We start from the raw sequence: 12,382 nt of genomic DNA on the forward strand, positions 1-12,382 counted from the left end.
AAGAGCAGTTAAGGGTGATGAGACATAAAATGTGAAAAATAAAAGCCCCTTATCTAAGAGTTCTATGGGGAAGACAGCACATTTATTGGCAGCTGGAATTCCTAGTGCTGCCCCAACTATTCTCAGGGACCAAACAACCTGACTGAAATGAAGTGTCTTTGTGACAAACAGACCATGGAAATTCTCCACAGAAGTCAGGTATAGCAGCAGCCCTGCTTATAGAGCTCCTATGATTATATACACTGTCTCATGAGATGATGCCTGGCACACAGCAATAAATGCTTGCTGTACTTAATCCAACCATCTCTATTCATAAAATACTAGGGCTAGAAGGGATCTCACCAATGATCATATCCAATACCCTTGTTTCACAGAGAAAACTTTGGCTCAGTTTTATGACTTGCCCAGTCACAAAGCTGAAAGTAGAACTCAGCTCTTCTGCTAATGTTATCAATAGCTACCTTTTATATAAAGTATTAAGGTCCCCACAACCCCTGGCCCAACTTTGTGTAAGGTGAGGCTTAATTATCTAGCAGACACAAGGACACAGAACTGGAGGCCATCGGATAAAATCAATTATTTAATGAGATCCACACACCTCATTTTACTTTGCAGCTGCCCTTAAGAACACTCCTTCTACTTCCCTGAGCAATTAACTCTCCATTTACTCCCTTTTGACCACTAACTAGCACTTTTCCATAGGAAACTCCAAGCCAATGGGAATCTCCTTCATACATTGCCACCAATAAGGTGAACTCTGGCTCTGATTTTTTTTTTTTTTCAATTGGTGTTTAAAGGGCCTAAAGTCTGCCCTTCACAGTCCACTCTTCTGGGATAAGCTATGGCCAGGGGTCAGTTCCTGTCCCATGCATCTTGGCTGAGTGAGCCACTCATGTTTAGATCATACAGGGTGTCATTTGTTGCTGTTTTTAGGTCAAATTAGTTTCTCAATTTTGTCCACATCCACTAGGCCCAGGTGGGGCAGGCTGTTCATGCATCGGTCATATTTAAGTCCAAAGCAGCCACTAGGCTGTCAGAAAGCTTTGTTGCAAGTTTATTTGCTCTTTTCTGCAGCTTTTTTCTCCTCTTGCAAGCTGCTGCCAGGCCCTGCCCCTGATGGAGAGGATCCAGGGCCCAGATTTCTTCTAGTTTGGGGGCTTGGGGAAGCTTCTGTTCAGCCTCTGTTGGCTTCTTGCTCTTGCTGCCTCTCAGCTCCACGGTCATGGCACCCAACTCAGGATCTTTGTCTTCATCCATGCAATCCTCTAGTTCTTCTCTGGCATCCCAGAATTCCTCTTCCTCCTCCTCTAGCATCTCTTCTTCCCTCTCACTGGTGAGGTTGAAAGGCTTTTGGCCATTGCTGACCAGCCCCTGGGGCATGCTAGCCAAGGCTTCCATGTTGCCCCGCTCCAGGGCGTCAAAGTCAAAGGCTTTGCCCATCTCGGACACGATTTCAGCACTGATGTGCGAGGGCAGCTTGTGTGTCTCAGGTGGGTGGGTGAAGTAGCTAATCTTCCCGTTCATCCAGTCATTGAGCACGGCCCTGGCTGCTTTCTCCCGGTCGGGGGCCCCTCCCTTCTTCAGCCTCCCCAGCCTCCTGGCCAGAAGCACTAGGAACTGAGCGCAGGTCTCAAAGTCAGGGATGCCATAGTAGCTGCAGAGCTGCTGGTGGCTGCAGCGGCGCAGGATGGCCTCCACGGGGGGCACGGGGTCGGCCAGCTGCTCCACCTTGAGGCAGTGGCGCAGGATGAGAGCCGTGTCCGAGGCGGGCGCGGCCAGCACAATACCTGGGGAGTCCAGCAGCGTGACGTGCCTGTCCAGGTGCACCTCCTGCAGGCACCTGGTGACGCCGGGCGTGGCGCCCACGCTGCAGGCGCGGGCCCTCTTGAGGCTGTTGATGAGGCTGCTCTTGCCCACGTTGGGGAAGCCCACGACGCCCACGCGGATGGTGGTGCGCAGGTCCTGGCTGCGGCAGTAGTTGCCCAGGACGTTCATGAGGCAGTCGGCGCCCACGCAGGCGCCCGTGGCCAGCAGCTGGGCTGAGGCCTGCTTGGCGGGGACCCTGCTCTGCTGCAGGTGGCGGCTCTGCTGCTGCGTGGATGCCTTGAACGCCACGGTGGGGAACTCGTTGCGCAGGTAGGCCAGCCACTTGTGCACCAGCTCCCTGGGCACCAGGTCGATCTTGTTGAGCACGAGCACCAGCTTCTTGCTGCCGCCCGCCTGCAGCACGGCCTGCTCCACCTGCGGGCAGCGGCAGCTCTGCGGATCGCGGGCGTCCAGGACCTCCAGGACCACGTCGGCCGCGTCCACCACCTTGCGGAACTCGCGGTAGTAGGCCTTTCGAGAGGCCTCGCGCTCCAGCTGCGGCTGCCGCTCCAGGGCCTGCAGGTCGCGCTCGCGCTGCTCGTGCTCGCGCTGCTTTTGCAGCGCCTCCCGCTGGAGGCCCTCCAGGCTGCGCCGCTGCCCCTTCTCCTGGGCGCGAGCGGCGCGCTGCTGCTCGCGCAGCTCCTCCCGCTGCTGCCTCCTCAGCTCGGCCTCCCGGCGAGGCTGCTGGGCCGCTCCGGGCCCCGACTGCCCTCCCCGCGGAGCCGGCCGGCTTGGCTTAGGGCCGGGGCGCTGGCGCGCCGGCCGGGATCGGCGCTTGGTCATCGCTCCAGGGACCCCCCCCCTCCCCCGGGCCGCCTACTGCTTCAGTACCTCGTTCGAGAAGAAGAGCGGGCTCAAAGCGGGTAGGGGGCGAGGGGCAAAGGCGATCAAGCATGTACGCGCGCGCGCCCGGCAGCCACACGTGGGCGCGGATCTCGCTCCCCGAGACCCAGACACGAGAGTTGTCGAGTTCCGGCAGGGATGTCTACGCCTGCGTGCGCACGCGCCGACGGCACTCTTGCTTCCGTAGCCCGGGCCCTGCCCCTCTTTGCCTCAGCCTCCTGCAAGGCGCAGGCGCTGAAGCAGCCGCAGGGCCGCTTCCCTTCCCCTCCCCCCCTGAAAGTCCTCTACTTTTTTACTCGCGACGCTTCTGCCAGAAAGGAGAAGCCGGGGCGGGGGCTGGAGAAGGACTGAAGGTTTTCAGAGCGATTACCCACGAAATCTCGGGGACCTCAGAGAACCCACGTGAGATGGGGGAAATGCGAGCGAGTACTGTATAATCCCCAGGGTTTGGGGCCGTGTGTAGGAGTAGGGAGCAGTTCTGGAGCCAGGAAGGACCCTGAGGGCCGCTAGGGGGCGCCACGGCGCACGGAGCGCTGGGCTTGGAGTTCAAGTGCAGCTCCGCTTCCCAGCAGGGTGACCGCCCTTCACCGCCGGCTGCCTCAGGTTGCTCAGCTGCTCCCAACGCGCTGGGGAGGATTAGATGAGATTTATATGTATAAAATGTTTTATAACCTTTAAAGTACTGTACAGATTATAAAGCACTGTTATTATTTGTAATCACAATCCCAAAGTCCTACAGGTCTGGGATGACTCACTATAATTATATTATTATTGTGTAATATTATTATAATAATCATTACATTTGCAATGCTTGCCCCCAAACCCATTGGTATTAGGCTCTCCCCTCACTGGTGGACAGCAGTGGGCTTTGAGACTGGGGCTGCTTATTGTTGTTATGATTATGGTTTTAATTACCCGGATTCTAGTCCCTCCTCAGAGACTTACTGGCTGTGTGACCTTGGCCAAGTCATTGCTCCAGGCAGCTGTCTTCCTGAAGCTATAAAGTTGAAGAGAAGGTGCCAACTTGCACAGATAGAGGAAATTTCTTCATTTCAGAGTTCCCTGTAACAGAATAGGGCAGTTAGATGGCACAGTGGTTGGAGCACTCAGCTTGGAATCAGGAAGACTCATCTCTTCTCAAATTTGGCTTCAGGTGCTTAACTAGCTGTGTGATCCTGGGGAAGTCACTTCACCTTGTTTGCCTCAGTTTCCTCATCTGTAAAATGAGATGGAGAAGGAAATGACAAACCACTCCAGGATCTCTGCCAAGAAACCCCAAATGGGGTCATGGAGAGGCAGGTAGGACTGAACAACAGACAAAGTAACAAACAAAATTAATCACAGGTGTAGCCCCCATCCCTCATCCCATCTCAGATTAACCTCCCTCATTTCACAGGGCAGCTGAGGCCAAGAGAAAGGAAGTGATTCGACCAAAGTCTCAGGTCTATCCAAGATTCAAACCCAAATCTCTCCAGCTCTGAATCCAGCCTTTACACCAGGCTGGACACCAGAGAGGCCCAGCCACTTGCCTAAAGTCACACAGGTTGTAAGAAGCAAAGCTGAAATTTGAACCCAGGTATTTTAGAGCTTAGATCCAACACTAAATTCAAATTTGTACTAGGTGCTGGGGATATGAAAACCAAACAAAATGGGCCTGGACTCAAGGAGTTTACATTCTCCTAGAAAGAAATAATACTTGGGGGTGGCTAGGTAGCACAGTGAATAGAGCACCGGCCCTCGAGTCAGGAGGACCTAAGTTCAAATTCGGCATCACACACTTAACACTTACTAGCCGTGTGACCTTGGGCAAGTCACTTAACTCCAATTGCCCTGCCTTCCCCCCTCCAAAAAGCAAAAAAAACCAAAAAATAACACTTGGAAAATACATACAAAATGATTCAAGGTGGGGAGGGTTCAGGTATAATGGAGGCAATTTTGACCCCTTTTAGAGGACTCTATCTCTGCTTCATTTTCAGCTTCTTCATATGTAAAATAGGGTTAATAATAGCACCTTCTTTAGAGGGATGTTGTATGGATTAAATGAGATATTTATAAAGTGCTTTGCTAACTTTAAAGCACTAAATGCTAGCTGTCACTATTACCATAATAATAATGGTTATTATTATTATGTCTTCCTATACTAGGGAATATTTACTCATTTAAAACCCTGAGTATTCAAGAGTCCACTTACTATAAAAAGGAAATGTGCCCTTGATGTTGATAATTGATGAACTCAAGAGGAATAGAATAGTTTGCTCTTGCATTTCAGAAGTGGATGACTGGAGAAGGGGCCATGATATTGGAGGGGATGGTACACATCTATTTCAGGGTTACCAGGCCTTGGGCCCAGACTAGTGTACTTGGGATTGATTTGGGGAATGCTAAGGGGGCGGGCTGTCTGAAGCTAGAGCCCTTTATTGAATCATCTGCTTGCTGTTTATTAATTTTTTTTATATCAGATCTGTAATTTCATTGATGTAGGGAATTACTGATAAACTTTTTTTCACATTTTATTTTTAATTTATGAAATAAAACAAGCATTTCCATAATGTAGCATAACAAAAAAGATGATTACCCATGAACTTGCAAATTTGTTATGTACAATTTGTTATTCCTTTTAAATATATAATATAGTTATCATGTAAATTTCTTTTTTCCCCTTTTTTCTTCCCTTTGCCCCTCCCCCCCATGGCTACTGTTTGACACAAATAGATATGTGTGTTTGTACATATGTGTATATGTATGTAAAATTATTCTATACATCTATTTATCCATTCTTTCCCTGGATGCAGATAGTGTCTTTCTTCATATGTCCTTTATAGTTAATTTAGATACTTATAACAATCAAAATGACTTATTTCCTCAAAGTTGTTCGTTCATAAAACAATATTGTTGTTACTGTATACAGTGTTCTCCGGGTTCGACTCATTTTGCTCTTCATTATGTCGTACAAGTGTTTCCTTGTTTTTCTAAGATCATTGAGCTCATCATTTTTTTTTTAAAAGCAATCAGGGTTAAGTAACTTGCTCAAGGTTACATGACCAGTTATTTCTGGGTGTGGTGCTGAGCCCGGATTTGATCCCCAGGTCATCCCGACACTGGAGCCAGTGCTTTTTACTCACTGAGCCACCTGGCTGCCCCTAAGCAATTGGGGTTAAGTAACTTGCTCAAGGTTACAGGGCCAGGTGTTTCTGGGTGGGTGCTAAGTGTCTGAGCCCAGGATTTGATCCCCAGGTCTTCTCAACACTGGAGCCGGTGCTCTTACTTGCTGTGCTACCTGGCAGCCCCAAGCTCATCATTTCTTATAACACAGTAATGCTCCATCATGACCTTACACCACAGCTTGTTCAGTCATTCCCCAGCTGATAGGCATCCCTTTAACTTCCAGTTCTTTGCCACTACAAAGAGAGCTGCTGTAACAATGTAAAACATAAAGGTCCTTTTCCTTTTTCCCTAAGCATCTTTGTAAATAGACCTCGTCATGGTATGGTAAACTTCTTTTAATTCAGATCAGCAATTACTATGTAATCTAAAGTCTTAAGAGAGTTGCCTACAGCACCAAGAAGTTGCCTGGCCCAGGATCGCACAGCTAGTGAATGCCTGATGGTGCATGTAAACCCAGTTAGTCAGGAAACATTTATCAAGGCCTCTTATGTTCCAGGCATCGTGCTGAGCACTGGAGATATGAAGAAAGGCAAAAGACAGCCCCTGCCCTCAAGGAGCTCACAGTTTAATAAGGGGGACAATAGGGGAACAACTGTGCAAATCAGATACAGAGGGAAGAGGGTAATTTGGGGGTAACTGACAGGGAAGGCACCAGACCTAACGGGGGTCAGGAAGGGCTTCCTGTAGGTAGGTGGGGCTTGAATTAGGCCAGGGGAGCCAGGGGGTGGAGATGGGGAAGGAAGCAGTCCTATGCAGGAGGGGGGGTCCCAGAAAAAATGTCTGAAGTCAGGAGATGGAAGGTGTGATCGTGTCCAACTAACAGGAAGGAAGCCAGTGCCACTAGATCAGAGGGTTGATGGGAATGTAAGGTACAACCCTGACTCGGGGACTATCTTATCATCATATCTTTCATCTTATTAATAGTGATGGGGGGCAGCTAGGTGGCACAGTGAATAGAACACCAGCCCTGGAGTCAGGAGGACCTCAGTTCATTTAATACAATAACACCTCAGACATTTAATACAAAAACTAGCCATGTGACCTTGGGCAAGTCACTTAACCCCAATTGCCCTCCAAAAAGCAAAAAGAAATTAGTGATGGGAAAGAGGAGCTGGCATGTTTTTATTTAGTTTAAAAACTATACAAGCCTCAGAACAATTGCTTTTCTGAGGTCATTTTAATAGGCTTTCTTGCTCTGTCTTTGGCTTCTTTATTTTTTGTTTTGTTGTTCAGTCATTTTTCAGTCATGTCCAATTCTTTGTGACCCCGTTTGGGGTTTACTTAGCAAACATACTGGAGTGGCTTGTCATTTCCTTCTCTAGTTCATTGTACAGGTGGGGAAACTGAGGCAAACAGGATTAAGTGACTTGTCCAGGGTCACACAGCTAGTAAGTGTCGGAGGCCAGATTTGAACTCAGAAAGATGAGTCTTCCTGACTCCTGGCCTGACACTCTACCCATTGTGCCACCTGGCTGCCCCTATCTTTTGTTCAGGTAGCCCTAGTTAGCTTTGTTGCCAGGAGCTGTTTGACCAGGAGTTTGCCTATGTGATTTCCAGTAAAATCAAGGTTTTAAAATGTGGTTAGTTATTCATTTGTTATCATTCATTGTTTTCTCATTAGGAGGTTCGTCTGCCCAACTGCTGTGTTTGAGAGGGGTGAGTTAGGGTGAACATTTCTTGAAGAACCTTTGTGGTGACTTGCTGTTTTTCAGTCTTGCCTGGAACCCTGAAACTAAAGAGCTCAGTTTGTTGGCTCCAGATGTGCACACACTTACTGTCACATCTGCAAGGATCAGCGAATGGAACAACCACATCAAGGAGAGCTGGAGGGGGTGCCAGCCTACTACAGAGGGCATCGAGTGTAAGAATGGTAATGTGGTGGGACAGAGAGCCCTGAGCTGCCACAAAGGAGCTGGCTCTGTGCTTGCTTACAATTACTCTTAAGGCCTGGGTTTTGTCTTTCACCACAGAAATGAATCTAACAGGAAATTCTTAGCTCCTCCAAGACAAAGGTTCTCAAAGTGTGGTCCATGAGGGTTTCCAGGTGGTCTGCAGACTAGTCTTTTGTAGCATTAATGGTCATGATATATCAATGCCTATGCTTTTGTTTCTGGTTTTCATACCTCTGTTCACATTGTCCTTTGGGCCTATCACTGCATTGCCATTGGGGGTGCCTAGAATCAGAAGGACACTAGTTGTGTGACCCTGGGCAAGTCACTTAACCTCAGTTTGCTTCAATTTCCTCATCTTTAAAAATGGGGATAGTCATAGTATCCACCTTCCAGGGTGGTTGTGAGGATCCAATGAGGTAATAATTACAAAGCAATTAGCATAGTGCCCAGTACATAGTAAGCCCTAAACATTAGCTGTGATTATCGTTTTTATTGTTGGACGTCCTTTCCTTCCTTCAGGGCCTGACTCAGGTATCAGCTCCTCTCTTCAGTGCTCCTTTGAACACTTAGGTGAAGATAAACTCTTTCACATGTCTCAGAGCAATTTACCTGGAGTGTAGGAGGTGTTCAGGGACGGTGCCCCTGGTGTGAGGGCTGGCTGAGCCCTTTCCGAGGCTGCTCATCCACCTTTGGTGTCCTCTTGTCTCCCAGCCCTCACCAGTGCCTCCAAAAAGCTGTCGTGCGTATCGGCCACACCCCAGTAAACCATCTCAGCAGATGGGCTGAACCAGGTTGAAGGTAATTTACAGGCCTCGAACCTGTGGGTGAGTTAAAGGTGTGTCTGCCCCAAGAATGTCAAGACTTTCCTTGGTAGAATGGGTGGATGAGAGCAGTTTGTTCCAACAGCATGAAGGTGGCTGAAGCAGGTGCTGTGGTGTGCTTAGACTTTGATCAGGCATCAAGGATGCCAGAATCATTGCCTGCATCCCATCTCTGGAAGACAGTGAGTGAGGCTGACGACTTTGTGCAGCTCTGCTTCACTTAAGTCTAATCCATATGCAAGTCAAGACATCACCCTGTGATGTCATCGATGCGCTTCTAAAAGCACAAACAAGAGTGATGGAACACTCTCAGGAATGAAATTTTAAAGGGATTGGGACTGGACTCATAATTCTTTAGTAAGGGAAATGAGGAAGAGGAACTTCTGTCTACCAACACAGATCATCAGCACCTTCTCTGCAACTTGGGCCCTCAGGGACCTGAGCAGTTAAGTGCCTTGCCCAGGGTTTTCCAGCCAGTTTGTGTCAGAGACAGGTCTTAAGCTTGGGTATTCCTAACTAAGAAGCTGTTTTCACGTGAGATTCCAAAAGCAAAAAGAAAAATAATTTTGATGATCTAAGGGGACTTGTCTTAAGAGATTAACACAGATACATTGGGCACTTATCAACCAGCTTAGATTTTTAATGTCATGGAGAAAGTGAAAGGACAGGATGCCCATAATATAGTACAGTCGTGTAAAAATAGTATCAGGAGTATTAATCCTCCAGATGAGCTGAGGCTGGCAATAATAGCAATAATAATAGCTAGGCATTTATAAAGTTCATTAAGGTTTGCAAAGCACTTTACAAATATTTTGTGGCAAGGAAAGTCAATGATTACAATATTTTTTTAAATTAGGAAAAGAAAGATAAAAGGAGGCCTAGGAGCCCTGCTAGGAGTGGATAGGATGATGATAACTAATGCTAAAGAAGGCAAATTTAATTATTTTGCACCTGTTTTCCCTGCCAAAAAGAATAACCTTTGGGCAGGAAAGGACACAACAAAAATGTTTAATGAGCGTAAGGAGAAAATAAAAAAGTACCTGGCTTGTGCTCTATGAATTAAAGTCACCTGGCCCAGATGAATTGCTCCCTTGGGTACTAAAAAAAAAAGTGGCAGATGTGATTGCTGATACACTTTCAGTGATATTTGAAAGATGATGGAGAGTGAGAAGGGTATCACAGGACTGCAGAAGGACAATGCACTGATTAAAAAGAGAGAGAAAGAGAGAGAGAGAGAGAGAGAGAGAGAGAGAGAGAGAGAGAGAGAGAGAGAGAGAGAGAGAGAATGAAGTCGGCTCATTATAGGCCTATGATCTTGACTTCCATTCCTGGCAAAATTCTAAAAAGTATTATTAATGAGATTGTTAGTGATCATCCAGATAAGGAAGAAGTGATTGTAAAGTCAGCATGGCTTCCTCAAGAACAGGCCATGTCAGACTATCCTGATTTCCTTTTGTTGGCAGACCAGTGAAAAGCTATATATATGGATTACCTTGCTTTATTTTATTTTTCTCATGCTATTCTTTTGGGAAAGATGGAGGGCAAAAAGGGGTAAAGAGAGGAGGATTTGGCACTGGCTAGTTGGAATTGGGTCTCCAGTGGTATATCCCAGGGATCTGAGTTGTTTTTATCAGTGACTTGACTAAAGACCTAGCTAGGTTGACTAACATCCTGGATGACAGATTCAAGTTCTGAAAATCCCTTGAAGGCTGAAACATTGGAGTGAATCTAAGCGGATGAAAATTAAAAGAGACATGTGAAGTTTTACATTTGGGTTCAAAAGAATCAATTTCACAAGTACAAGATGGGAGAAATGTGGTTAATTTGTGTGAAAAAGATCTTAGTAGTAGAAAAAGACATTTGGAGTCAGGGTACCTGGGTTCAAATCTTGGTTCTGCTGTGTGATCTTAGGCAAGACAGCCTTCACCATAACCTGTTTCCTCATTTACTAGAAGAAACTAAGATGAAGATGAGGGTGTTAAAACTTGACCCCCGAAGTTGCCTTCTAGCTCTAAAACTATGATAAAAGAGTGTTTTAAAGACTTGGGAGCTCAATATGGATCTGCCATATAAGACAGCCAAAAAGCTAATATGATTTTGGGCTGTTTTAAGGGCCATAATTATGATGAGGGCCATGATAATTCACTGTATTGTATCCTGGTCAGAACACATCTGGAATACTGTTTTCAATTCAGTTCTAAATTCACAGTTTAAGAGAACCATTGATAAACTGGAGCATGTACCCTGGAGGGCTGCTGGGAAAGGAGGTGCTCTCTTCTTGTTCAGTTCCAAATCCTCTGCAGTCCAACTTCTGACATCATTATTCAGTGACATTGCTCACTCCAGAGATGCCAGTGATCTCTTAATTGCCAAATCGCAGGTGTCCTCCACCTTAATCTCTCTGCAGCTTCTCATCACCCCTTTCTGCTGGAAACTCTCTCCTGTCTAGGTTTCCATGGTACTTCTCTTTCCTGGTTTTCCGACCCTATGGTTGTTTCTCCTCAGTCTCCTTTGCTGGATCTTCGTGTAAGTCATATTCACTATCTATGATGTACCTCAAGAGTCTGTTGTGGGTCTTTTCTTTACTATCTTGCTTGATGATTTCATCAGCTCTAATAGATTCAATTACCACCTCTACGTAGATGATTCCTAGATCTATTTATCCTGCTCTAATGTGTCCTAGACATCTCAAACTGGATGTCCCCCAGAACATCTCCAGTTGGACATGTCCAAAGCAGAACTCATCTTCCTCCTCAAACCTTCTCTTCTTCTATGCTTGCTTGTTACTTCTGAGGGCACCACCATCCTCCCATTCACCCAGACTCACAAGCTCAGGGTCATCCTCCACTCTTAATTCTCATCCACCCCACATGTCTAAACATTGCCAAGTCTTGTTTCTACCTTTACAACTACTCTTTATATATGTCTACTTCTCCCCACTCACAGCCACCATTGTGGCACAGACTCTCAGACTATTACAGTAATCTTTCGGTTGGTTTCCCTGCCTTCAGTTGCTTTTTACTTAACTGTCAAAAGTGATTTTTCCTAAAGTTCAGGTCTAACCATGTCACCTCTCTTCTCAGTAAACTCCAATGATTCCCTATTACTTTAAGGATCATATGTGAAATGTTCTGTTTGGCTCTTAAAAGCTCTTCACAACCTGGCCCCTTTCTACCTTTCCTGTGTTCTTACATTTTGTTCACTTCTACAAATCCGGTGACCCTGGCCTTTTTTGTTATTTTCCACATAGGACAGTTCATCTTCTAGTTGTCTGCCTTTTCATTTGCTGCCCATTATGCCCAGAATGCTCTCCATCCTTCCTTCTGTTCTTTGGTTTCCCTGGCTTCTTCCACAGAAGGCCTTTCCCCCATGGTACTGCCTTCCCTCTGAGGTTATCTTCCATTTAGACTGTGTATAAGTTGTTCATACAGGGTTTTTTTGTATACTATATCCTTCATTAGAATAATAATACCTAACATTTATATAACTCTTTAAGCATTGCAGAGTGCTTTTAAATATTGTCTCATTTTATACCCACAACGGCTTGCTTTCTTTCTTTCTTAATATCTTTCTTTCTTTCTTTCTTTCTTTCTTTCTTTCTTTCTTTCTTTCTTTCTTTCTTTCTTTCTTTCTTTCTTTCTCTTCCTTTCTTTCCCTTCCTTCCTTCCTCCCTCCCTTCCTCCCTTCCTTCCTTCCTTCCTTCCTTCCTTCCTTCCTTCCTTCCTTCCTTCCTTCCTTCCATCCTTCTTTCCTTCCTTCCTTCTTTCCTTCCTTCCTTCCTTCCTTCCTTCCTTC

At 46.4% G+C, this 12,382-nt stretch overlaps 1 protein-coding gene across 1 annotated transcript; it reads right to left on the minus strand.

The window, feature by feature from the left end:
* Positions 1 to 567: 567 nt before the first annotated feature.
* GNL3L (G protein nucleolar 3 like) lies at positions 568 to 2,649 on the minus strand. The gene has a single exon (XM_069075302.1). The coding sequence runs from the start codon at positions 2,647 to 2,649 to the stop codon at positions 991 to 993; it is 1,659 nt and encodes a 552-aa protein (XP_068931403.1). The 3' UTR covers positions 568 to 990.
* Between the last annotated feature and the right edge of the window lie 9,733 nt (positions 2,650 to 12,382).

The sequence above is a fragment of the Petaurus breviceps genome, unplaced genomic scaffold (assembly GCF_028583685.1).
Source record: "Petaurus breviceps papuanus isolate PSGF00001 unplaced genomic scaffold, PetGlider_PUasm1.0 90903, whole genome shotgun sequence".
NCBI lineage: Eukaryota > Metazoa > Chordata > Mammalia > Diprotodontia > Petauridae > Petaurus > Petaurus breviceps.